This window comes from Hylobates moloch, unplaced genomic scaffold, assembly GCF_009828535.3.
Source record: "Hylobates moloch isolate HMO894 unplaced genomic scaffold, HMol_V3 SCAFFOLD_2, whole genome shotgun sequence".
In the NCBI taxonomy this organism is placed as follows: domain Eukaryota; kingdom Metazoa; phylum Chordata; class Mammalia; order Primates; family Hylobatidae; genus Hylobates; species Hylobates moloch.
In genome coordinates, this window is record NW_026652277.1 from 134,512,427 (window position 1) to 134,539,962 (window position 27,536).

The 27,536-nt window shown below is 35.0% G+C and overlaps 1 protein-coding gene across 3 annotated transcripts in view; it reads left to right on the forward strand.

The window, feature by feature from the left end:
* Positions 1–25,922, forward strand: part of KPNA5 (karyopherin subunit alpha 5) — a 62,892-nt gene extending 36,970 nt beyond the window's left edge. For all 3 annotated transcript variants that reach the window (XM_032157647.2, XM_032157629.2, XM_032157639.2), the window contains 7 exons: positions 5,810–5,909; positions 11,914–12,077; positions 14,096–14,174; positions 15,594–15,719; positions 16,340–16,467; positions 19,357–19,535; positions 21,890–25,922. In XM_032157647.2, the coding sequence (XP_032013538.1) occupies positions 5,810–5,909; positions 11,914–12,077; positions 14,096–14,174; positions 15,594–15,719; positions 16,340–16,467; positions 19,357–19,535; positions 21,890–22,077 (964 nt within the window). In that variant the 3' untranslated portion in view covers positions 22,078–25,922. The remainder of the gene's footprint in view (positions 1–5,809; positions 5,910–11,913; positions 12,078–14,095; positions 14,175–15,593; positions 15,720–16,339; positions 16,468–19,356; positions 19,536–21,889) is intronic.
* The last annotated feature ends 1,614 nt before the right edge of the window (positions 25,923–27,536 follow it).

Sequence of the window (27,536 nt, forward strand, 5' to 3'; positions counted from 1 at the left end):
TTTTTTTTTTTTTTTTTGTCAAAGAACTACCTTTTTCTTTTTGTTTAGTTGATTTTCTGTAGTGTTTTTCCTTTTTTTGAGACGGAGTCTTTCTCTGTCCCCCAGGCTGGAGTGCAGTGGCGCGATCTCGGCTCACCGCAACCTCCACCTCCTGGGTTCACGCCATTCTCCTGCCTCAGCCTCCCGAGTAGCTGGGACTACAGGCACCTGCCAACACACCCGGCTAATTTTTTGTATTTTTAGTAGAGACGGGGTTTCACTGTGTTAGCCAGGATGGTCTCGATTTCCTGACCTCGTGATCCGCCCGCCTCGGCCTCCGAAAGTGCTGGGATTACAGGCTTGAGCCACCGCGCCCGGCCCCTGTAGTGTTTTTCTATTCTGTATTTTATCTCTGGTCTTAACTTTATTTTCTTCCTCCTGCTAGCTATGAGTTTTGTTTACTCTAATTTTTCTAATTTCTGAAGGTGGAAGGTTATCTTTTTTCATATGGGTGTAAGAACTATAAATTTTTTTCTGAGTATTAATTTCACTACATCCCTTAAGTTTTGGTGTGTTTTTATTTTTTATTTATCTCAAAGTATTTTCTGCGTGTGTGTGTGTGTGTGTGTGTTTTAACTCACTAGTTATTTAAGAGTATGTTACTCTACTCATAGTTCTGAATTTTTTAGTTTTCTGTCTGTATTTTTAGTTTCATTCCATTGTTGTCAGAGAAGATACTTTTTATGATTTCACTTCAAAAATTTATCAGAGCTCAATTGATCCACCTGCCTTGGTCTCACAAAGCCTACTGAGTAGCTGGGATTACCGGCATGCACCACCAAGCCCAGCTAATTTTTGTATTTTTAGCAGAAATGAGGTTTCACCATGTTGGCCTGGCTGGTCTCAAATCCCTGCCTCAAGTGATCCACCTGCCTTGGTCTCCCAAAGTGTTGGGATTACAGGCGTGAGCCACTGCACCCGGCCTAGACCATGTAAGTTTTTAAGTGATACTTCTTTTTTTTTTTGAGACAGAATCTTGCTCTGTTGCCCAGGCTGGAGTGCAGTGGTGCAGCCTCGGCTCACTGAACCTCCGCCACCAGGTTTAAGCGATTCTCCTGCCTCAGCCTGCTGCACCATCCCACTAATTTTGTACTTTATAGAGATGGGTCTCACCATGTTGGTCAGACTGGTTGGCCTTAGGCAACACGATTACAAGCAAGAGCCACCACATCTGACCCATGTGTTGCTTCTTCCTGATAGATTGACTTTTTATCAACATATGGTGTTCTTCTTTGTCTCTGAAAACAGTTTTTGACTTACAGTCTAGTTTGTCTCATTAGTGTAACTATTCTGGATCTCTGTTATTATTTGCATGGAAAATCACTTCTTGGCCTTTTGGCTAAGATAAGCGTATTATTTGCATGGAAAATCTTTTTCTATTTCACTTTCTTTTTTTTTTTTTTTTTTTGAGGCGGAGTCTCGCTCTGTCGCCCAGGCTGGAGTGCAGTGGCGCAACCTCGGCTCACTGCAAGCTCCACCTCCCGGGTTCACGCCATTCTCCTGCCTCAGCCTCTCTGAGTAGCTGGGACTACAGGCACCCGCCACCACGCCCGGCTAATTTTTTGTATTTTCTAGTAGAGACGGAGTTTCACCGTGGTCTCGATCTCCTGACCTCGTGATCCGCCCGCCTCAGCCTCCCAAAGTGCTGGGATTACAAGCGTGAGCCACCGTGCCCAGCCTCTATTTCACTTTCAACCTATTTATGTCTTTGATTCTAAAATGAGTCATTTGTAGACAGCATCGTAGACTTATTATGGGTTTTGTTTTGTTTAATGTATTCTGCCAGTTACTACTTTTGAGAGTTTAATTCATTTACATTTAGTATAACTACTGATAAATTGGGACTTACTTTTGCCATTTTATTATTATTTAAGCTTTTGTAGAGACAGAGTCTCGTTATGTTGCCTAGGCTGGTCTTAAACTCCTGGCCTCAAGCGATCCTCCTGCATTGGCCTCCCAAGGCACTGGGATTATAGGTGTGAGCCATAGCACCGGGCCATTGTTATTTGTTTTCCAAATGTCACTTTTTTAAAAAAATAATTTACAGTATTGATTCCTTTCTTGTTTCGTTTCCTATTTTAAAAAAAAATTTTTTTTTTAATGGTTACCCTAAGGAATATAATTAACACTTTAAACTTGTAACCACCTTGATTGAATTACTCGCAGTTTACCTTCAAAATTATACAAAAACACTGCTATACATTTCTTTTTTTTTTTTTTTTTCTTTTTTTGAGACGGAGTCTCGCTCTGTTGCCCAGGCTGGAGTGCAGTGGCGCAATCTCGGCTCACTGCAAGCTCCGCCTCACGGGTTCACGCCATTCTCCTGCCTCAGCCTCTCTGAGTAGCTGGGACTACAGGCGCCCAACACGACGCCCTGCTAATTTTTTGTATTTTTAGTAGAGATGGGGTTTCACTGTGGTCTCGATCTCCTGACCTCGTGATTCACCCGCCTCGGCCTCCCAAAGTGCTGGGATTACAAGCTTGAGCCACCACGCCCGGCCCTACTGTACATTTCTGTCTCACTCTTCTTAAGTTGTTATTGCCACAAATTACATTATTATACATTGTGTGCCCATTACCCTAGATTTATAATGATTATTTTTTGCATTTTACTTTTAAGTCATGTAGGGAAAAAAAGAGGAATTACAAACCAAAAATTCCATAATACTAGCTCTTAGAGTTACCTATGTAGCTATCTTTAGCAGTATTCTTTATTTCTTTGTATGGTTTTGAGGTATTGTTTATGGCCCTTTCATTTCAGCATAAAGGATTCCCTTTAGCTATTCTTGTAAAGCCAGTCTGCTAGTGATGCCTTTCCTCAGCTTTTGCTCATGTGGGAATCTCACTTTCTCCTTCTGTTTGGAAGGATTGTTTTGCTGGATATTGAAGTCTTGGTTGAGAGTTTCTTTCAGCACTTTAAATATGTCATCCCGTTGCCTCTGTCCTTCATGGTTTTCGATGAGAAATCAGCTATTGATCTTTATGAGGAATCTTTGTACACTGTGGGTCACTTCTCTTTTTGCTTTCAAGATTCTGTCTTTGTCTTTTGATTACTTGTGTCTTGGTATGTATCTCTTTGAGTTTATCCTTAGAGTTTATTTAGCTTCTTGGATGTGTAGATTCATTTCTTTTATAAAGTTTGAAAAGTTTTCAGTAATTATTTCTTCAGATATTCTTTTTTCTCCTTTTCTTCTTAGATTTCCATTATGCATATATTGGTATGCTTGATGGTATTTTACAGCTTTCTTAGACTGTGTTCATTTCTTGTCATTCTTTTTCTTTCTGCTTCTCAGTTTGAATAATTTCAGTTAACCTATCTTAGGGTTGTGGATTCTTTCTTCTTCCTGCTCAATCTGCTGTCAAACCCCTCTAGTGAAATTTTAATTTCAGTTTTATGCTTACAGCTTCATAATTCCTATTTAGTTCCTTTTTATAATGTCTGTTTCCATAGTGATGATTCTCTATTTGTTGAGACATTGTTTTTCTAGTTTTCTTTAGTTTTTTTTGTGCATAGGTCCTTTAGCTCTTTTGAACATATTAGACAATGAATTTAAAATCTTTGCATAGTAAATCCAGTGTCTGTGATTTCTCAGGGAAAATTTCTTTTAATTTATATATTTCACTGTTAATGGACCACACTTTTAAAATTTCTTTGCATGCCTCATAATTTCTTGTTGAAAAGCTGGACTGATCATTGTAACTGTGGTAACTATGGAAATCAGATTCTCCTCTCCTTCCAGGTTTTTGTGTTGCTGCTTGTTGTAGTCATTTATTTGGGGACTTTTAAAATTAATTTTATAAAGCCTGTATTCCTTGTCTTGCGTGGTCTCTGAAATCTCTTTTCCCTTAACGCAGTGGGTAGCTAGTGGTTTGACAGCAGAGAGTGCTTTAAATATCTGGAGCCAAAGATAAACAAAAAGTCTCCAGGTTTTTACAGATTGGCTCTGCATTGAGCCACCTCTTCAATTCTTAGTCAGGCTGATTACAGCTATGACTTAGCACTACTTTACTCCCCGCTCGTGCTAAGCCTAAAGGAAAACTATAAGTAAAAGCTTAGGTCTCTTCATGTTTTTTCTGATTGTGGACTCTGCCCTGGACATGTGCATGGGCCTTCAGATTGTCTGATATATGTGGGAGCTTTTCACATCCCTCATAGCCCAAATATCTTACTCCCCACCTTTCCAGCCAGGTTTTCAATGTGTCTCGTTTGCCTCAACTGTGTCTTTTGCTCAGATTTCAACATCTCATTCATTTGCCTTTTAATGTTTTTGAGGACCATTCCTTGTTTACAAAGCTACTTTTTCACCCTGAGAGAATTCCCAGTTATGCAAAACAAAGGCAAGCCCTTTGCATCAGTTTTTCAGGGAGCCTCCAAACAGGTCAGAACAGACAAACACAATTCCTTGAAACAAATTCTGCTCTACTCCTTCCAGAACCAGGAACCCACAGTGAGAACTCAGGCTGCTGTCTTAAAGGTTGCTGCCAGGCTGGGGAGGGAGTTGGGTAAGAGTAGGTTAAAATGCCAGAAAGCTTTCCTACCACATTTCAGCCCTTTCCTGGTTAAAAGTTATCTTAGTTGTCATAAACCTTTGACTATCTTCAGAGTTCTAATAAACTTGATTCTGACAGTGTTTGCAAGTTTCTTGGTGTTCCTGGGAGGGACAAGCACCTGGAGTTCCATTCTGTACCATTTTTGCATATGTCACTCTAAAACAGGGATTTTTTTAACCTAGGTTCTTTGTACTTCTAGCAGGTTTGTGGAGGTCCTTAGGAGGTTAACAAACTCCTGAAATTGCATGCCAAATTTTGATGTATGTGCTTTTTTTCTAAGGTAAGGATCCATTATGGTCTCAAGGGGGTCCACAACTCTAAAAGTTTCAAGTACTACTATTTTAGGGGATCTCCTATTTAAATATAAATAACTAAAACATAAAGTTATGCTTTTAAAAAAAAACCTATAAGTAGTAACTCCTCAGGAGCTGAGAAGAAAAATTCTCATTTTAGATACTCAGTAGATACCAAGGTTCATTGCAAAGCAAGTAAAAAAATACTAAGACATACTCTGTTAAAAACACAACAAAAGAACTTCTCTTGTCAATAGGTAATCTTTATGTAATTTAAAACTGTATTCCTTGCTTTCTGAATTCATATAATGTATTATTTTCATGATTAAAGAAATTAATCTGGCTGGGAATGGTGGTTCACGCCTGTAATCCTAGCACTTTGGGAGGCTGAGGCAGGTGGATCACGAGGTCGGGAGTTCAAGACCAGCCTGGCCAAGATAGTGAAACCTTATCTCTACTAAAAATACAAAAATTGGCGGGGTTGGTGTCAGGCGCCTATAAATCCCAGCTACACAGGAGGCTGCGGCAGGAGAATCGCATGAACCCGGGGGCAGAGGTTGCAGTGAGCCGAGATTGTGCCACTGCACTCCAGCGTGGGTGACAGAGTGAGACTCTGTCTCAAAAAAAAAAAAAAAGAAAAATTAATCTAGTATTCTTTTTAATATATATAGAAATAAGTAAATTTCCCATGACATCCTCTTAAGAATTCTTTTAAGAATTCAGATTGTAGATTCAAACTTTAGAAAATAGAACTGTAATATGCTTATTTTGCTTCTGAAAACATAATGAATTTTAGATTCTTTTTCCCTATTTTACTACTTTGAATATCTTATAAAATATATTGGAGAGAAATTTTATGTTACGATAGCTAAAGAGGAAAAATGAATGTAAGGTGATAATTCTTTTTTTTTCCTTTTTCTTGGCAGGTTATTAACAAATTCAAACAGACTCACAACAACAAGAAATGCTGTGTGGGCCCTCTCAAATTTATGTAGAGGCAAAAACCCTCCTCCAAACTTTAGTAAGGTATGAGTAAAATACACAAATTAAAAAATTTGTTTCTATAAACCTAAGTTTCTATATAGTAGTTTTTTGATGTTTAAGGAACTCCACTTTTTGTTTAGTAGTTTTCTTTATTGGCCAGACAATGTTTGCACATACACAGTATTCAAAAGCTTTACAATATAAAGGAAGTGTCCCTTGTACTTTTCCTCACACACCTTAAATTCCTATGCCCAGAGGCAGTCACTGCAACCACATGTATCAAGTAATTGATTTCAGAAATCTTCTAGTCTAGTTCTCTCGTTTATAGGAAAATAAGTCCCGCAAAAGATTAAATAATTCCTTTAGGTTCACCGTTTGTACTTTTTCATTGTAACTTTTATCTCTTTGGATATCTGTTTCCCTATCTACTGATATTTTGCTTCTAGAAATACAGATGATTAATTAATTCCCAGTTTAGTTTTATTGTTTAAGATGCTGTTAGGAAGGTAGAAAGGGGGTAAATTTTTAGAATACCATTCTACTTCTTCTGAATTTAGTATCTAAAATGGCACAATGACTCTAGCACTAGGATAAGTTTAAACTTTGGTAAAGATCTAGTGATAAAGTTTCTGGGGATAAAAAATAATACATTTCTAATTCACAAAGGTAATGCATGAACTAGTATGCCTTCTCATTTTTACTTTTCATTTCATTTCCTAAGATATTCAAAAGACACAAACTCAAGAGTTGAGATTTAATAAAAGTAGTAATTTTTACTGCCTATTCACGTTAACTCTTAAATAAAACTGGCTCTTCCCCACCCACTGCCCTTTTAACTGGAGGTGAAGAATACAAAGATATGCAGTACATTTTGATACTACTGCCGTGATTTGTGCTAACATGCCAACAGTTTTACCTGCCAGTGTTTTTGTACCTTTAGTGCAAATGTCAACAAAATGAGAAAGATGAATGATGTCTTAGTATTAGTTTGGAAATAGTTTTCACATCACATATACCCCCAAAAGGGTTTTAGGAATCCCCCAGGGGTCCATGGACCACACTTTGACAACCACTGTCTTTCAACAGTCTCATTGTAGGTAGCTACTTGACTGATTCCCTCATCTTTGTTTGCTTAGAAGTCACATTTTTTATGAGCTCTACTGTTACCACTATTTTTAATAATGTAATCTGTCACTGTGCTACCGGTGGAAGGTGCCCAAGTTACTGGCGGCAAATCCATATGGGTCTGCAGCAACCTCAATTCTTGCCTCCTCAGAAGAAAGAATTCAACTGAGAGCATTAGGTAGAAAAAGAGACCAAGGCAAGTTTCAGAGCAGGAGCGGAAGTTTATTTAAAAGGCTTTAGAACAGGAAAGAAAGGAAAGTACACTTGGAAGGGACCCAAGCAGGCACTGAGGTCAAGTACCGTGTTTAAATTAACCTTGATCCTAGGACTTTATAGACTGTCCCCTTTCCCATGATTCTTCCCTTAAGGGTGCGCTGCCTCCATGCCCAGTGCCCTCCTTACCCTTGGGAGGTGAGCATGAGCAGTGTGTTTAGGAAGTTGTATGCATGCCCATCTGAGGTTTTCTTTCCTTTTCCAATAGCGTGCCCCCCCATCCCCAAAAAGTTATACTCTGTCATTTTGTCTCTTAATGCACATGCCTGAGAAGTTGCATCTCCCTGGTGCCTGCATTCAGTTAATACTTTAGTGCAACAGGTGAGGATCATCAGGAAATGGCCTCTTCCTGGCACCGGCTGCCAATTTATCACTTTTAAAGATGCAATGTGATAATTGCCAAACCATCACCTGACATTCCTAGTGGGTGGGGGAGCAGCCCTCTCATGCCCCACTTAAGCCTGTCTACCTACTGTAACAACTGCCCTCAGCGCATGAGTATACCTGACCTTCTTCGTTTTTACTGTTTCTTTCAAATCACCTTTTAACATAATATATGTGTTTTTCTTATTTATGTATTTTAATTTTTTTCTTTTTTTTTTTGAGATGGAGTCTCGCTCTGTCGCCCAGGCTGGAGTGCAGTGGCGTGATCTCAGCTCACTTCAACCTCTGCCTCCCAGGTTCAAGCTATTCTCCTGTCTCAGCCTCTCGAGTAGCTGGGATTACAGGCACACGCTACCTCGCCCAGCTAATTTTTGTATTTTTAGTAGAGACGGGGTTTCACCATGTTGGTCAGGCTGGTCTCGAACTCCTGACCTCAGGCAATTTGCCTGCCTCAGCCTCCCAAAGTGCTGGCATTACAGGTGTGAGCCATCACGCCTGGCCCTTATTTATATATTTTAATTTTTAAAAATCTTCCACTAAAATGTGAACTCCTAAGGGAAACTTTGGTTACTTACGTATTCCAAACTTATGAAATAATATCACCTTTTGGGGCTTAAGACTTTTTTGTTAAGTACATTTTCTTTAATTTTATATGAGAGATTTGTTTTTTAATCATTCACTTTTTCTGAAATTTTCTTTTTTTTCCTTCTTTTTTTGAGATGGAGTTTCGTTCTGTCGCCCAGGCTCGAGTGCAGTGGTGCGATCTCAGCTCACTGCAACCTCTTTCTCCCAGGTTCAAGCGATTCTCCTGCCTCAGCCCCCCAAGTAGCTGGGATTACAGACACCTGCCACCACGCCTGGCTAATTTTTTTTTTTTTCTTTTTTTTTGAGACGGAGTCTCGCTCTGTCGCCCAGGCTGGAGTGCAGTGGCGCGATCTCGGCTCATTGCAAGCTCCGCCTCCCGGGTTCACGCCATTCTCCTGCCTCAGCCTCCCAAGTAGCTGGGACTACAGGCACCCGCCACTACGCCCGGCTAATTTTTCTGTATTTTTAGTAGAGATGGGGTTTCACCTGTTAGCCAGGATGGTCTCGATCTCCTGACCTCGTGATCCGCCCACCTCGGCCTCCCAAAGTGCTGGGATTACAGGCGTGAGCCATCGCGCCCGGCACGCCTGGCTAATTTTTATATTTTATTAGAGACGGAGTTTCACCGTGTTGGCCAGGCTGGTCTTGAGCTCCTGACCAGATGATCTGCCCATCTCAGCCTCCCAAAGTGCTGGGATTACAGGCTTGAGCCACCATGCCAAGCCGGAAATTTTCATTTCTACAATCATATTTTATCTTTTCAATAATTAGTTTTCTTACTCTCTGGTTGCTCATCTTTATGTAGAATTCTGTTCTTTTATGGACCCAGCAAATTGTCATATCTAAGGATTTATTGTGTTTTTTGTTTGTTTTTTGGTGTCTCTGTTTGTGCTTTTTTTGTTTTGTTTGTGGTTTGTCTTAATCACTTTAATGTTGGAGGCTATCTTCATTTATCTGGTGATCTTTGAACAAATTTCAGAAGAGACTAAAAACTGATTGGAAGATGAGTGTATAAATGGACTTCATTGTAGGATAATTGGGCAGCAAAACCATATTTTCTTTGAGGAACACTAGATTTCAGTTTCTTTTGTGAGACTTCAGTTTTTTCAGAGACAGATTTTCCATTCTCTTGCTGGAAGATGGGTAGATTGGGTTGAGGTATAGAGTAGGTAACATACCTGGCTATTAAATATCCCGCAGCTGGGCACCATGTCTCATGCTGTAATCCCAGCACTTTGGGAGGCTGAGGTGAGAGGATCGTTTGAGCCCAGGGGTTTGAGGCCAGCTTGGGCAACATTGTAAGAGCCTGTCTCTACAAAAAAATTAAAAAAATTAGCCGAGTGTGGTAGCACATGCCTGTACTCCCAGCCACTCAGGAGGCTGAGATGGGAGGATTGCTTGAGCCTGGGAGGTTGAGACAGCAGTGAGCTGTGATCATGCCACTGCACCTCGAGCTTGGGCAACAGAGCAAGACCCTGTCTCAAAAATGAAAAATACAAATAATAAACATCTGGGAACTGAGTATTGGAAGAGAGCTAGAGGTTTTCACTAGTCAGTATGCAGACTTACACTTATCTCCTACTTTTAGTCTAGTGCTTCATTTCAACCTCCACTGTGCTTTATATCCCAAAGTTCTGTTTCTGTGATTCACATTCTGTTGTCCAGTTTCTCCTTCAAATAAACTTCCAGTCTTTGGTAGCACTGAGAATGCTAGTCATCTACCTTTGTAGTAGGGACCCAAAGTCTAACCTGCTTCTTATCAGATTTTTAATCTCTTCCTCTATTTTAGCACCGTTTCCCCTGCCGTCTGTGATACCTGGTGCCTCTGATTTCTAAGCATTTGGAGGTGATGGTGGGGAGATAAATTAGCTTTCCTCTTATTGGTAGTTCCCTCTCCTGGCATTAAGGTTCCACTTTTCTCTCCTCTTCTAAGTCGGTTACTGTTTCTTTATTCACTTTTGTCTTTATATATTGTGGACAGGATTATTAATGTCTACTGGCCTTTTCAAAGTTGGAATTTGTATTTCTGTTCCTTTTTTTTTTTTCCTGAGAAGATACTGGGGCAGAAATGTTTTTACTTTGATCACTTACTACTGGAAATATGTATTAGTTCATTGTTTTTTAACTCAGTGAAAAGGTATATGTCAGCTATATTAATTTTTTTTAAACATACTTTATATTTGCTTTAAAAACCTGATATTTGGCTGGGCGTGACGGCTCATGCCTGTTATCCTAGCACTTTGGGAGGTTGAGATGGGCGGATTGTTTTGAGTACATGAGTTCTAGACCAGCCTAGCCAACATGGTCTGTACAAAATTAGCTGGGCATGGTGGCTCATGCCTATAATCCCAGCTACTCAGGAGGCTGAGGCTGGAGGATTGCTTGAGCCCAGGAAGCAGAGGTTGCACTCCAGCCTGGGCAACAGAGTAAGACCCTGTCTCAAAAACAAAACAAAACAAAGAAAAAAACAAACCCTGATTTCTCTGTTCGAGGAAGAGGTGGTTGGCAAGGGTGGAAGCTTGATTGTTGGAGAAGGATCCAGTTGTGTTGATTTTATTTGCCCACTAACAGATGGACATACCTATTTTGTAAGCTAACTGATTTGTGTACATGAGTCCTAGGGTCATCTTTAGAGGACAGGCCCAGCAGAGATGGTAACTACTTTCAGAAGATGATAGTTTATATACTGATAATCTTGTAAATCATCTTTAGAGGACAGGCCCAGCAGAGATGGTAACTGCTTTCAGAAGAGGATAGTTTATATACTGATATTCTTTAAAATAGGGGTAAAGAGAAAAGTCATCTAAAATATTAGAACATGTAAGAAAAATGTCATCACTTTTTATTTGTGAGATACATAACATATAACATAGTTCTTTTTTTTTTTTTTAGTAGCGATGGGGTTTCTCCATGTTGGTCAGGCTGGTCTCAAACTCCCGACCTGAGGTTATCTACCCGCCTCAGCCTCCCAAAGTGCTGAGATTACAGGCGTGAGCCACCATACCCAGCTTAACATAGTTCTTAACTGAGGAGAAAGACAAAGGGATATGTTAGGTTGCTGATTTTAAGAAAACAACTTTAAGGAACATAGCATCAATAGTGATCATGGGAATTAAAAAAAGCCAACATTTGAGTGCCTACTCCATGTCAGGCACTGTTCTTAGGTGCTACATGCCTTCTTATCAGTGTAATAGTTTATTAATGACTTACACTTGAGTACCCTTCACAAATATATTTATTTTTACTTTCTGTACCTTAGTTCCTCAAATGATTATTAGATTTATTTCCAGTTAAGTACATGTAATGAGTAAAGTGAGGCTCATTAAAGTTAGATTATATTCTGTGATCATCATAACAAACACTTAACTGGAACATTTGAACTTCTCAGTTTTGGTATGCTTTTTTTGTGGAGGTGTGTATGATTTAGACACAGACGAGATCTCAAATATTTTACTATTTTTTAAAACAAATTTTACTACATATCTTATTGAATATAACGTTAATAGTAGTCATAATCAGCTTCATATTCATATATCTGATTATAATTTTAAAACAATATAAATTTTCTGGTATTTTTGTAACATTAAATTTTTGTTTTAAAATGAATTTCTATATTTTTCTAAGGAAACTTGGTTTTAAATAGAGAAAAAACTTAAATATGCTCTTTCTTCCCTTACAGGTTTCACCTTGCTTAAATGTCCTGTCACGACTGTTGTTTAGCAGTGACCCAGATGTGTTAGCAGACGTGTGTTGGGCCCTTTCTTATCTCTCTGATGGACCCAATGATAAAATTCAAGCAGTCATTGATTCAGGAGTCTGTCGAAGATTGGTGGAACTTTTGATGTAACTATAAATAATTTATGTTTAATAATTGTATGATTGGGATTAAAATTAGCAATTCAAGTAATAGCTTTGTAAATATCTGAAGAGTCACTGTCTTCAGGGAAAATTAAAAAGCTACTGACCCTACACTTAACAGAATAGCCATAATCCTAGAAAGTTGACCCAAAAATTTGGAACTTATGTCCTATAGTTGGGACTAATTATTTTGTAAATGAATTTCCTTAGTTTAATGTGATCTCTTTATGAATTAGATAAATTTTATTTAATAAGTATTTATGGAATGCCTGTTATCTGCTAAGGTGTTGTGTGAGACATTGTTAATGAAGTATAGAACACAGTTTCTCCTCTCACAGAATGAATAATAGATTCTAGTTTATTATTCATTGTAATAATTAGTTTGAGTAAAAGTCCATGTAGTGAAAATCATTTAGTATTTCACCTCTATTAAAGATAACATGTTTCTCTTTGCTGGGCTGTTATAACTATTTTCCTTAACAAGAACAGCTTTTCTATACAAAGAAGTTAAAAACGTTTAAGAAAACTTGTTTTAAAAAGATATTGTAAGTTCATAACTTCATCTTCTTACCTTCTTTGTATTATCTTCCTTCCTTTCTTCTTTTGTCAAGAAGCCATTGTAGGCCCAAACAAGGTAGATGGCACAAAGATAGGTCTGATAAGGAGTTGGGGGTCCCAGCATGAGGATAGCATCAGAGGAGGGTGGGCATGCAGGTTCAGCAGGGGGGATCAGGGCCCAAACTTGATAATGACACACACTGGGGTGAGCAGATAAGCAGGCTGGAACAGGGCTTGGAGCCAGCACTTCATGGGGTACCAGTCTAGCTGAGGTAAAAGATTGGCTGATATAGGGAGGTTAGTAAAATAGAAGCTATTTCCTGTTATCAGAGAATAGAGATAAAAATATAGAAGAGGAGAAAGCCTGAATAGTTTAATGATTTTAGATTAGAACTAGAAATATCAGTTTGAACTCATGGCTCTTAACATAGCTAGGTATAGAAATAAATATATACATGTGTGTAAGTGCATGTGTGCATCCTCTTGAAGGGCCTGGGAGTAGTAACACTTCTACATTAATAAGCTGAGGAAACTGAAGTTCAAATCGAAGTTTCTAAACACTACTATCCATTGAAAGGAAGCAAGATTCTTGGAGAAATGACTGGTTTCAGGGCTGGGACTGAGAAAATGTAAGATGAAAGCAGGAAGTAATGAGTGCTCAAGTAATGGACAGATGTCAGAAGGACACAGAAGCCTGTTTGAAGGGGTTCTTACTATCCAAACCTGGGACAGTTTGTGCTTTGAAATAAATTACATTAATGTGTATTTTATTGAATAAAATATGAAACCCATAAGTTCACACTAAAGCATGTAGTTGGAATGATAGTATTAGAAATACATCACTGGTAATAATACTAATAATTACCAATACTTCAAATAATAAGCATCAAGAGATGCTAAAACCTAGTGGTAAAGTAGGTTAAGGAGTGGGATTTTGCATTATCTCAAAGTATTTTGTTGCAAAATATTAATTATATTAATTATAAATGGGAAAACAATAATGGTAAAGTGGAAAAGTCTGGCAGACATCATCGTAATTAGTGACCAGAATTCAGTACCAATATAATGGGAAAAAACAGATCGGGATATAATGAAAAGATTATAGCATTTATGATATCCCCCAGCCAAAGTATGTAACCTGGGTCTTAATCATGAAAAACATTGGATAAACCCAAATAATGGACTTATGATCTTCAAAAATGGCAAAATCATGAAAATCAAGGGAAGACTGAGAAACCATTCTGGAGAGACTGGAGAGATATGAAAACTGGCTGTAATGAATGATCTGGATTAGATCCTTTGTTATAAAGATTATCAGAATAAATAGTAAAACTTCAATGGGCTCTTTGGCTGAACACCCTGCAGGAGTTTGTAGTGTTTTTGTAACTTTTGTGTAAATTTTAAATTCTTACTAGTATTTAGGTTCATGTTTTTATTATTTTTAGGCATAATGATTATAAAGTTGTATCACCTGCATTAAGGGCAGTTGGTAATATTGTGACTGGTGATGATATTCAAACACAGGTGAGTTCAAACTTGAGTATCATAAATTGTTAACATAAAGGACTTTAAAAAATTTATGTTTCATACAACTTGATTTCATATTAATCAAGATTTTAGCATCACCATAATTGTGTGTGTGTCTCTATCTGTGTCTTGGAGGATGGTGAGATGTCAAAGAAGATGTGCTGTCAAGATTGACTCCAGCCATATTTGGGTTACAATCTTTTTATTTATTTATTTAGTTAGTTAGTTAGTTAGTTAGTTAGTTTAGTTAGAGATAGGACATTGCTCTTTTCCCTAGGCTGGGGTGCAGTGGTACAATCATGGCTCACTGCAGCCTTTACCTCCCTGGCTTAAGCAGTCCTCCTGGCTCAAGCGGTCCTCCCGCCTCAGCCTTCCAAGTAGCTGGGACCACAGGTGGGCACCACCACACCTGGCTTATTTATTTATTTATTTATTTATTTATTTATTTATTTAGGGAAAGGGTCTTGCTCTGTTGCCCAGGTTGGTCTCAAATTCCTGAGCTCAAGTGATCCTCTTGCTTTGGCCTCTCAAAGTGTTAGACTTACAGGCATGAGCCACTATGCCCAGCACAATCTTTCTTGAAGATAGAAACTTAAATTATTTAACACGTTAGATTCTCCTTTGTTTACTGCCTTACAGTGTATTTTTTATTCTAACCTACATATTTTCTTTCAATTTTATCCTTTTAAAGGCCTATTTGGATGCTAATCAAAGTTATTAAACAGTTGCTCTTTAGTAATTGACAGTTACTCATTTAATATAGCTCTTTAAATGAAAATGCCATTCTAGACATATACTATAATTTTCAGTTGGATTTCCAGTACACTGCTCCACACTTCTTCACTAGATGAATTTAATGTAAATCATTAGAGTATTTTGAATATAGGAACATAATTAATCTTGCAATGGAATAAAGAATGTAAAGGGACAATGCAGAATATACTTGTTTACAGAAGAAGAGTAAGATAGTAAAAATTTTTATGAAGCCAATTGACTCTACCTGCTAATGTTTTTAATGGTTGTAGAATTGGATTTTCTCAGACTGTATGATGTAGATATATATATATTTTTTTCACCAATTCATTTGGCAAAACTAGAGGTTGGATCCTGACCTCAGTCACCAAATCTTTTTTCAGTTTTATCAGTTGAACTCTGAGAACATTTGTAAATATGAAGGATACACCTCTGATTTTCATTTTATTGGGTTGAGAACAGGGCACTTCCTTATAGTGGCACGAGACTAGGTTTATCAATAGCGGAAGTGTAGAAGACAGCAAGTTTTACTTTGGGAGGAATTTCTCCTTTCTTAATTTCATTTTCTAGAATGGTTTTTGTACAGCTAAATAATTCATTAGTAGGTTTTCATATAGGTTATTTACTATAAAACTTTTTGTTTCCATTTCTAACTTGTTTTAGGTAATTTTGAATTGTTCTGCATTACCCTGTCTCTTACATTTACTGAGTAGCCCAAAGGAGTCAATTAGGAAAGAAGCCTGCTGGACTGTTTCTAACATCACTGCTGGAAATAGAGCTCAGATTCAGGTAACTACCCTTCAGATCTGAGAGTAGAACAGCAAGGTCCAAGAAGCCAGTTTGGACAAAAGTTAACACTTTTACTAAAAAAGATTCCTTTTTAAAAAGATACCGAAAAAGTATTTTAAAGAACATGGCCTTTCCTCCTCTAAAATAATAACATTTACTTGTAGTATTCTAGTGAAGAACAGCAAGTGTGTGTGTGTGTGTGTGTGTGTGTCTAGCACAGTGCCTGACACATAATGGTTTGTCTTTAGAAAGATTTTTTTTTGCATTCGTTTTAAGTAAGTTATGCAATAATCTTCCTCTCAAAGCTTTTAATGATTTATTAGAGTTCTATCAAGCTTCTTGTGTCAGTGATTACTTATTCATTTTGATCAGTCACATGACTTGTGCTTTATCATCTCTAAAATTTATATTTTGCTGTTCTCCAGTCTTTAAAAAGCTAATTTCCTATGTAAAAAGAAAAATATTTGAAAAGTTTGCCGACAGAATAGAAATTAAAAATTCTTGGAAAGGTATTTCCAAAAACCTTGACATTTTGAAGCCATTGAGTTTCAAGATTTTTTTTGCTGGTAATATTTTAGAAACAGTATTTGTACTGATTGTATATTTTTTCCCCCTCTCAGGCTGTTATAGATGCAAATGTTTTTCCTGTTTTGATTGAGATTCTTCAGAAAGCAGAGTTTCGTACCAGAAAAGAAGCAGCTTGGGCTATAACTAATGCAACATCAGGAGGTACTCCAGAGCAAATAAGGTATGATATAAACTTTTAAATTGTTTTTTAAATGTAAATGAGACAAAATTTGAAATAAAACATTTTTATTTACTGATGGAACTAAAATATTATTTCTAAGTCAGTTTGATAATATGAAATGACAGCATGTATTATATCAGTTACTCATTCACAATGTTTTTTTTTTTTTTTTTCCATTTAACGTATAATTAACATCCTTCTCCTTGATAGGCTGCTTAAGAAAAATCAGAGATTAAAAATCCAAACGGGAACGGTCTATGTTAATTTGCAGAGTACACTATCATGGGCATTAAATATTTTTTAATCACAAAAATACAGCTTTATTGTATAGAAATGGCTAATAAATTTGAATAGCCACTTTAAATAAAATTGAAATAGACATTGTTTATATGGTGATGTTCTGCTCCTCATTGATTGTTAGCCTTGCCTATGGATAGTATCTTACTTTTATTTTTCTATACTAGTTACCTTTTTTTTATATTAGCTTTTTGAGTCTAGGCTTTTAAAATTTATTTATTCTGCTGACAACATAAATAATAGGTGCATGGGCTTTTAAGTGAGCCTGATTTCAAATCCTGCTCGTTCAGTAAAAGTTGTGTGGTCTTGACAAAGTCATTTAACCCCTCTAATCTAGTTTCTTCATTTTAAAAAATGAGTTCCAGTAATGAATAGTAATGGTAGTATAGTCAGCCTTCCATATCCTTGGGTTTTGCATCTGTGGATTCAACCACCTGCAGGTCAAAAATATTAAAAAAAGAAAAAAACTAAAAAATACCAATACAACACTACAAAATAATGCAAATTTAAAAACACAATACAACAATTAGTAACATAGCAATTACATTGTTTTAGGTATTATAAGTAATCTAAAGATAATTTCAAATACATGGAAAGATATGCATAGGTTGTATGCAAATACTATGCCATTTTATATAAAGGAATTGAGCATCTATGGATTTTGGTATTGAGAGGAAGGGTGTCCTGGAACCAATCTCCGATGAAACTGAGGGACTGTATCTTGATAGTTAAGTGAAATTTATGTCTTTGAAGTGTCAGCACAGTGCCTAAACATATTATTAGTAACTAATAGATAATTAAGAATAGCTACTGTTATTATTTGTAATCATCATAATTTTTATTATCAGTATTGATTCCTGAATCTCTTTTTATCATGTACTTTCACTCTTTTTTATCTCCCATTGCAAAGTTTCACTTACACCTCTATTAAAAGCTTCTACAGAATCATCTTGTTCAGAGGATCCCTCCATGAAACTAGACTTCTTAGAAAATATTTTCTAATGCATATTTGATTTATTTTTCAATTTATAAAACAAGTCAAATTGCAGTGCTATTTTATAAATCACATAATTTTGAAATCTACCTATTGTGAAATTGTCGTCTTTTATTGCCTTCATTTGTAGTATTATCTTGCTGTCTCAAATTTGTATCCCTGTATATTGGTAGCATCTGTCTCTGCCTTTTATTTTCTATTCTATCTCTTTGCTTTCATCAGTATTTCCACTTTGTGTCATGGATACAAGCAGTAATAAATCAAGACCCTTCCTTTGTTCTATTTTATATTTTTTTAATGCTGATGTTATTTTTATTTTATTTGGGCTGCAAGTTTGTTCACCTGCAAATAGTTGTATTTTTTCAATTAATTTTCGTGGTTATATCTATTCTGTATATTATTCCTTTAATTTATTAGTATGGATTAAGTATCCAAACTGAGATAATTATTTTTCTAACCACTTTTATCATTTCATTAAGTCTGCATATATGGGAAAAGACCTCGATCACAGATTAAGTTATGCATCCATACCACTAGTTGAGTGCCTACTATTGCCAGTTATTGTGCTAAGTAAGTCATTTCAGTTATTGAGCACCAGCAATGTATCAGGTACTTTCACGTATTTTATCTCCTGTAATCTCTTAACTATGAGGCAGTTATTCATTCAACAGATATTTTTGATCAATTACAGTACAGTATAGGGCAAATGAGTGCTCCGGTGAAGGTATATACATCTTTTTTTTCAAGAGGGACAGAAACTTTTATTAAATGTCTATTGTGTTCTTACAACAACTCTGAAGTTGTTACTATTATTATTCCCATTTTTAAGATGGGGAAACTGAGACAGAGTAATTGCTCAAGGTCACACAACTAATAAGGAGTGGAATTGGTACTTGAAGGCACACAGCCTGGCTTCATAGTATGTTTTTAACCTTTGTACTTAATATGGACTTTTTGCCAAGTGAACAAATCAGTTACTTCATTTACATTATAGAGTACAGAAAGCCAGCCAATAACTAGAAAAGGACACACATTCAGAAATTAAAGAATTTTTTTGTGAATATTATTTATGAAAATTATTCACAAGAGAGCCTGTTTTGTTCCTACAGGCCTTCTATGCTTCTGAAACACAGCATATGTTTCAGAACATTAGCTGTGATTGTTTTTATGGGAAATTTTCTCAAGTTTAATGTAGATGTCTCTTCTGTCTTTCCATTTCTGTCTACCCCCATATGACCTCTGTGTGTGTATGTGTAGGCTTGCCTTTAAAAAAAAACTTTTCGAACCTATGTTTAGTGCTCAGATGAGCACCATGAAAAACAGGCCCAAGTACCAGTTTGTGTGTGTATTTTATAGTCTTTGCAAGACCATTTATTGCTAATTATGTTAAATTAGAGAATAGGTGAGTAAAGAAAATTTTAAGTTTCCTATGTGAGAATTTAAATGTGTGTAATGTTTGCATTTGTATAGGAACACTTTTTCTTAATTGCTTATGTAACATTTCACTATGAAAAAATTTCTGTGTCATTGTTACAAACAGTACTTAAGTCTTTTTAAATCTTTTTTCCCTGTTTCTTCTCTTTTAAATTAATCTGAAGGTATTTGGTAGCCTTAGGCTGCATTAAACCACTTTGTGATCTTTTGACTGTTATGGACTCCAAAATAGTCCAAGTGGCTTTAAATGGACTTGAAAATATTTTACGTCTTGGAGAACAAGAATCTAAGCAGAATGGAATAGGCATTAATCCATACTGTGCTCTCATTGAAGAAGCATATGGTAAGCAATCAGTTAAAAATTTGCAATTATAGTCAGTTCTTAACTATCCGTCATAGATACTTTCCCCTTCTAGTTCCCTACAATTTTTTTGTTGTAAAAGCAGTATATATTTTTTTAAGTTTTAAAATGTCACCCGTAATTTTATTACCCTAACAATTTATTTTTATTATTTACCTTTTTCTTTAACGTTGTCTTTATGCACAAATACTTTACATTGACTTAATTGTATAGTTTTATGCTCTACTTTTTAACATTTTGGAGAAATTTTACATTTCTACATAATTTTTATTATAATGGCCACATAATGTTATGTATATACTGTATATAAATATGTAATTTTTTTTTTTTTTTTTTTGAGACACAGTTTTACTCCATCTCCCAGACTGGAGTGCGGTGGTGTGATCTTGGCTCACTGAAACCTCCACCTCCCATGTTCAAGCAATTCATGTGCCTCAGCCTCCCGAGTAGCTGGGATTACAGGTGCATGCCACCATGCCCGGCTGATTTTTGTATTTTTAGTAGAGACGGGGTCTCTCCATGTTGGCTAGACTGGTCTCGAGCTCCTGGCCTCAAGTGACCCGCCCACCTCAACCTCCCAAAGTGCTGGAATTACAGATATGAGCCACCATTGTCTGGCCATAATGCTACATATTGAGTCAGGTTTTAGCCATTTAAATGGAAGTTTAACCATAACCTGTTGTTGACCATTAGTTTGTTCCCAGTTTATCTCTTTATGTCTACCAAAATAAGCATCTTTCTGTGTATGTGCTTATTTCTTTTATGGAATTAATATCCGGGGATAAATTTTCAGGAATACAGTTGCTGAGTCTTAGGGCACTGACTTCTTTTTAAGCTTTTGATATGTCTTCTCATTTTGCCTTCCAAAGGCCTGTTGCTGACAGTGTCACTGGCATTGTATGAATCTGTTCTACAACCTCATACTTGTTTTGTTTATTTTGCTAACTCAGCAGATGTAAAATAGTACACCAAGTTGCTTTTATGTACATTTTTGGTTTATTTCCTATAGATAGTAATATGTATTTTTCATGAGTTAGTCTATGTCCTTATCCAAATTGCATATTTATTGTACTTTGTCTGGTTATCTATTTGACTTTTTTTTTTTGGTAAAAATTTGAATTTTATTTTATAGTGGTTTATTTTGATATGGCTTTTTCCTCGGTCTATTTTTCAGATCATCCATTGAATACATTCTTTTATTTTAAAAAAACATACCATGTTCATTTATGTTTAATGTAAATAACTCAGTCTGGTTTTTTATTCTTTCAAACTTTACAAAGTCATTGCCTCCACAGAGATTTGATGAAAATTAATTTTTTTATTTGCCAAGTTTTAAAAATTAGGTTCTTAAAACATTTAACTTAATCATATGGAATTCATTTTAGATAAGGCATGAATCTAAACTGATTTTCTTTTATTTGCATTAAATATTCACTTTATTAAGTCCTCCTACATTGTATGGCTGATTCAGACTTTTATTTTTGATTCTTAAAGCCCATGATATCACTTTGTCTTTCTTTCAAATTATATAACATCACTGGATAAGACATTACATGAATACAAGATATTAGTCACTGATTTAAGAATATTATCTTACTACAGTCATTATTTTGACCCCAAGTTAGACTAGGGTTTAAGCTATTCTGTGATTGTGTATAGATATGACTGCTTTGCTGCTTTTTTATTCTATGATAATCTGATTGAAGTCGTTTATCTGTAATTAAATGAAATGTATTTTCAGCACTACCCAGACTTATGTGTAGAGCTTTTTCTGATAAGCAGTAAAATCGATTTCTATAGATTCTTCTTACCTTTTCAAAATGAGGCCTTTCAGTTTCAATTGTAATTCTTTTAAATCGCACAGCAGCCATATGTTTTTTATTGTATGGGGTTGCAAATTTTACACGTTTATTTCATAGTGATATTCTCTGGCTCAGCGTGTTTTAGTTTCTTCATTTAATTTGTTTCATTGCTTTCCCTTTTTGGGCGTTGTTAATTACTCTAGAAAGGACCTGTGGAGTTAATCTAAAACTGCCATTTTATAGTTGAGAAACAGAAGAACTGAACTTACCTGGCCAAGATCACACACCTAGCAGGGTGGTGTCTGTGATCTTACTCCCAGGCCTACGGTCCTTCTTCATATCACACTGCTACATACTCTCATTCTTGAAGTGTAAATCTTAAGTGATGGCTATCGATATGTGCAACAATTAGATTAAAATAGCAGCCCCATTGCCAGTGAGGTGATAGATGATGTTCATTTATTATTTTGATTTAAACATATACTGAAATTGTAGTAACAGTTTGTTTTTATATATATATACTTTGTATAACAGGTCTGGATAAAATTGAGTTTTTGCAAAGCCATGAAAATCAGGAAATTTACCAGAAGGCATTTGATTTGATTGAACATTACTTTGGTGTAGAAGAAGATGACCCCAGCATTGTACCTCAGGTGGATGAAAACCAACAACAGTTTATATTTCAGCAGCAGGAAGCACCAATGGATGGATTTCAACTTTAACTTACAGGTGGAAAAAAAATTTATGGCTAAAAAGGGTAGCTTCAGGTAACTCCTCTTTGTTGCCAATGTCAGTAAGAATGTTTGTTTTTTTACATAGAACAGTAAAGAGAATTTGATGCACTTTTAGAAAGCAAAATGAAACAAAAATTTCCATTCAGATGCAACCTTTCATTGTAGTTTGTTGTTGTTTTAGTTTTGTTATGCCTGTATTTATATCTTCTATTGTTTGGATTTTTGTATCTATTTGTGAATAATTGAATATGCAATTATTTAGTAATTTAAGCTTGAAAAGGAGAACTTTGGTGAAGTATTACTTAGTAATTCTGAATTTTTTCAAGCATTCTTGGAAACTGCACATTAGCAGTAAACCTATTGATAATTGCATTTTGGCAGTAAGTCTTACACACCCAATCTCTACTAAATCTACCTCTATCTTGAAGCAGAAATAAAATCAAAAAAGCTTCAGAAGCATGAAATAATGCAAATGCTAAATTAGAATGTGAAAATATTTATTACCTTAAATTATACATATCACTGTGCTGTAGGTTATACTTTGCAAAAAATTGCAACAGAAAACCTATAAAATTTATTTATAAAACAGAAGAAATATTGTACTGATAATCCATTAAAATGTGGCAATTGTGAAGGGAGAAGCTGTTTTTCATGTTGAACACATTAAAAAGATTACTTTACAAAATGTTTAAATATTTCTGTTTTTAACATATAAGTGCTATGTATATTAGTATATTTTGTATTTCAGCCAAATATGCTACCATTTTTGAAATAGTGTTTTATTGTTTTTCACTCATTGTTTTAAAGAGCATCATGACAGAGATGTCATCATGAATCTAAAGTAGTGCTGCATATCTAAAATAATAACTAATTATTTCTCTGATTTTTCAGAGCAGTAATTGAAAAGTTTCATTTTCTATATAATAGTAAGTTTAGGTACTTGAATGACAAAATTATCCTGAAGAAATAACCTTATTATGTGTTAAATTTTATTAAATGCATTTAACATTTGGATGCTAAATGATAATGAAAATTGCTAAAGATTCTTTAGTATGGTTCAAATCTATAATAGACTTTTTTCTTTTAGTAATACTCAGAGGGTCATACTGCTGCTTGTTATGAATCATAGATTACATTCATGTCAGATTGGTCCATATGTATGTTTTGTGATTTAACAGCAAAAACCTTCAAACAAAGTTTAAAAGAAAGGTTTCAATAGAAAAATTATATATATATTTATTTATACAAATATATGTGTGTGTGTTACAGCTCAACTACTGTTGAACTCAATCTTTTAATTTATAGTTATACGTAGGCTATTTACGTGTCCAATTATATACCTAGAATACTTACTTAAAACTTAGTTTACAACTCTTTTTAAGATGAGAAGGCAATTTTGATATGATTCATGGTCTATTCTTTAAAAAAAGATTTCATTTATGATAGTATTTGTAATGTTTCTGCTGGAAATCAGAGGCATGTTCCAAGAGGAAAATGTATATAGGAGTACTTTTAAAGAATATGTCACTTTGTAAATTACATATCATGAAACTAAGCTTTTGACAAGACACTTAAAACCTACAGCTGTAAAATACAGGTTTAAATGGTGTTCGTAATGCTGAGTGCATCTGCCAGCCCTTTTTTATTATTAAGTAGAAGATTGTATCCGTGCCCCTTTTTTCATAGTGGAAGGTATATAGTTGAGTATAAAATTGTTTTCCTTTGCATTATCTATATTCAAAAAACAGGGTAGTTATATTAAAGCTTACCAAATTGATGGTGAATTCATCAAATAAACATTTTTGTGGTGCAGATGGTTCTAAGTATCAGGTGACAGGGTATTCTACTCTTTCTAGTCAATTAAAATTGATAATGCAGCATGATTCATTAACCAGCTGTGCCTCCTTTTATTTTGAGGACCTTGTAGTCACTATAATAAATTTCTAAGCCAAATTTTTCAAACAAAATAGTTCTTATAGAAGGAAAAATAATATATATGTGTGTGTTCATGTATGCACACAGAATGACCTATGAAAGGAAACTTAAATTTTGCCGGTAGAACAAACATATCTCTACAGACTATGATTATACTTAATAAGCATTTAAATATGGTTATATTTATTTCCTTGAATATATTACTTGGGTAATTAATTTTAGATTTGATTGCAAAGAGCACTGTATAGCAGTTGGGACCAGCTCTTGGCTTGGCTTGGCTTATTGTTATGAGTTTATTGGATCAAGACTAACAAATAACTTTGTGATGAAAATTCTTCAAAAATATAGCTACTCTTTTCAAGTATACCATTTAAAATATTTCATCAGGCAGAGCCCTGACCAGGAAAAAAAAAAAGAAAGAAAGATAAGAAAAAAATAAATAAAATGCTCCAAAAAGTGTTTTCAGTAGTCTTCACTAGCCCTTGTGGGGGGAAAAATACTTTTTTAACTTGCTTTTCTAAGATTTGTTATATTTAAATCCAAGAGAAACTATGCCAAAAAAAGGTATTATAAAGAGGAATGCATGTAGCATTAATGCAAATATCAAGAAAATACTTGAAAGAGTCCTTTTCATTTATTTAATTAAATTTGGTGTTTTATTTTGTCTGAATCTGATTTTCTTCTATTTAATCTATGCAATTATGCTTGTTTTATATTTATAAGCACTTGACTCACTGGTGTGGTCTTTTTACTGTGTTTTATTTCAAAACGTTGTTTTAAGTGATAGTGTCCTTAAATTTTAGTGTCATTTGGTCAACTTACTGGTAACACCAGAACAAGAAAGCAAAAAAGTAATAAATTCTGCTGGCACAGAACTAACATATCATTTGGTAACTGTAAAACCTATTTGCAGTCAAAGGTTGATTTATTGGATAAAGGACTAAAAGAAGCATATATTACCTTTGCCTTTATATTTTTTCTTTTAAGAAGGAGCATTATGGAAAAATAAATATAAAAAAGTCTCAGTGAATTTTTTGTTGCGGTTCTCAATTCAGCAATCTACTGGCTGCTTGTGAAACTGTGAAATAAAATTGTTCTTAATCTTTATTCAGTTTAGTTTATAGCATTACTGTTTTATGAAATGTGACATTTTAGGAGCCAATATACTAGAGCTCTAAAAGGATAGTATATCTTTAAATTCTGACTGGGGAGTAAGAAGAGAAGATACTCTTACCCTACAAAATAAACCAACTCTTGAGCAGTATGCAATATTATGAAATGTTACAACACTATATTAAAAATAAAATATTTTAAAATTGCATTTATATAAATGTGTCCATTTCATTTTTTCTTAAGATTGTTGTTTCCTAACAGAACAAAGACAGATGCTATTATTAGCTAAAAATCCATTTACGTTCTAAAACCAACAAAGGAGAAAAAATAGAATTATAAAAAATAGCTAATACAAAACTAGACAGAAAAAGAGAAAAAACAAATGAAGATGGAACAAATAGCAAGAAAGATCAAACTCAGTTATATCAGTAATCACAGTAATTACTAATGATTTAAGCATGCCAATTAAAGTGCAGAGGTTATCAGTTTTAATAAAAAAGGCCGTATTTTGCCTCTAAGAAAATGTTTTCAAGAAGCAAATTGGTGAAAAGTAAAAGGATGGAAAAAAGATACACCATGCTCTCACAAATCAAAAGTAAGTTGGAGTGGCCATATTAATATCAAAGTACATTTCAGAGCAAGGAATATTTATTGCTGGAGATAAAGAGGGTCATTTGATAAAGGGATCAATTCATGATAGTCAAAATGTAGAAACAAATGTTCATCAGCCAATGGATAAATAAAATGTTATATTCATAAAATGGGATATTACTCAATAATAAAATGAAATATGGATATATGGAACAACATGGGTGAACACTGAAAACATTAGGCTAAGTGAAAGAAACCAGATTCTATTTATATGAAATGTTCAGAATAGACAAATCTATAGAAACAGAAATAAATTAGTATCTAGGACTGGGGAAAGTTGGAAATGGGAGGTGACTGGGTACAAAGTTTCTTCTTTGGGCAATAAAAATAGGATTTTCTAATAAATTCATAGAGATGTGTTGCCATCACCATAAGCAAAAGTTTACTTTTTTACTGGCACTAGCCATATTTCAAGTGTTCAGTAGGGAGTGCAGGGTTACAGTATGTTTTTTAAATCACATGAGAGTAACACAAAAGTTTTAAATGCATATTTTACACCCCAAAGCAACCAATTCTTGTTCTTGGAGTTAGCTGAGCTTCCTAGGATCCATGGATTTATAGTTTCGATCAAATTTGGAAACACAGCAGTTATTTAAACATTTTTTCATTTCCAATTCCACTTATATTAGTCTGCCTGAAATACACAGCTTATTAATGCTTTGCTCATTTTTGGTTATTTTTCATTTTCTATAGTTTTCATTGCTTTGTCTTCAAGTTCACTAATCTTGTCTTCTGTTGTGTCTAATCTCTTAATTCCATTAATGTATTTTTTGTATCAGACATTGTGTATTTTATCTTTAAAAATCCAGTTTGGATCTGTTTTATATCTTCCATTTTTTGTCATACTCAAGCTTTTCCTCTGCCTCTACCTTGTGAACTCTAGTTTTGTCCTCCCTGGCTTCCTATCTCTTTCTTGCCAAATCAGAGACTTCGTGGCTATACCTGGATTTCCCTTCCTTGCCCTGCAATCGTGAAACTCTAGGCAGTAAGAGACAGAGCAGTCATAGGGCTCAGCTAATTTGCTTCCTCTGTTTCATAGATCACAGTTCCTCATTATCTGATGTCTAATGTCTGGAAACTGTTGTTTCATGTTTTTGTCCTGGTCCCTATTACTCTAGTTTGGCTTAAAGCAGAAGTTAGTGTACCGATCCATGTTCTTTTTAAAATCTCTGTTTAATGTGGGCTTTGACCATTTTTCATATTGTTTTCTTTGTGCCTTTTTGTCTCAATCACTCTCGCTGAATTCAGTTATAGTGATTATAGTCTTTTTACTTATTTCCTTAGTTTTTGCTCTTAATTTTAGGATTTTCAATCTTTTATTTTCTTTGGATTTATTCTTAAGTCTTTCCCTAATTTCTTAAGGTTGTTAAATGTTTAATTTGAGAAGGCTAAAAATTTACCTTGAAGTACCATTTCAGCTGCATTCCACAAGTTATTCAGCTGTAAGTATTTTAAAGTTTATATTATGATTTATTCGTGACCTATGAATCATTTAGAAATGTACTTTTAAATTTCAGAACTTAAAAATATTATGTCACTAACTTCTAAGTTGTAATGTGATTACATGAGTTTGAAATTCATTGATATTTGCTTTATGATCTGGTATGTGTTGGTTTTAGTGAAATGGCCCATGTGTGTAAGAAAAGAATGTGTTTTGTTAATTGATTCATGTCTTTTACATACTAGTCTGCTTAATTCATTAGTTTCTAATTCGCCAGTTTCTAAGAGAGGTGTGTTAAAATCTCCCA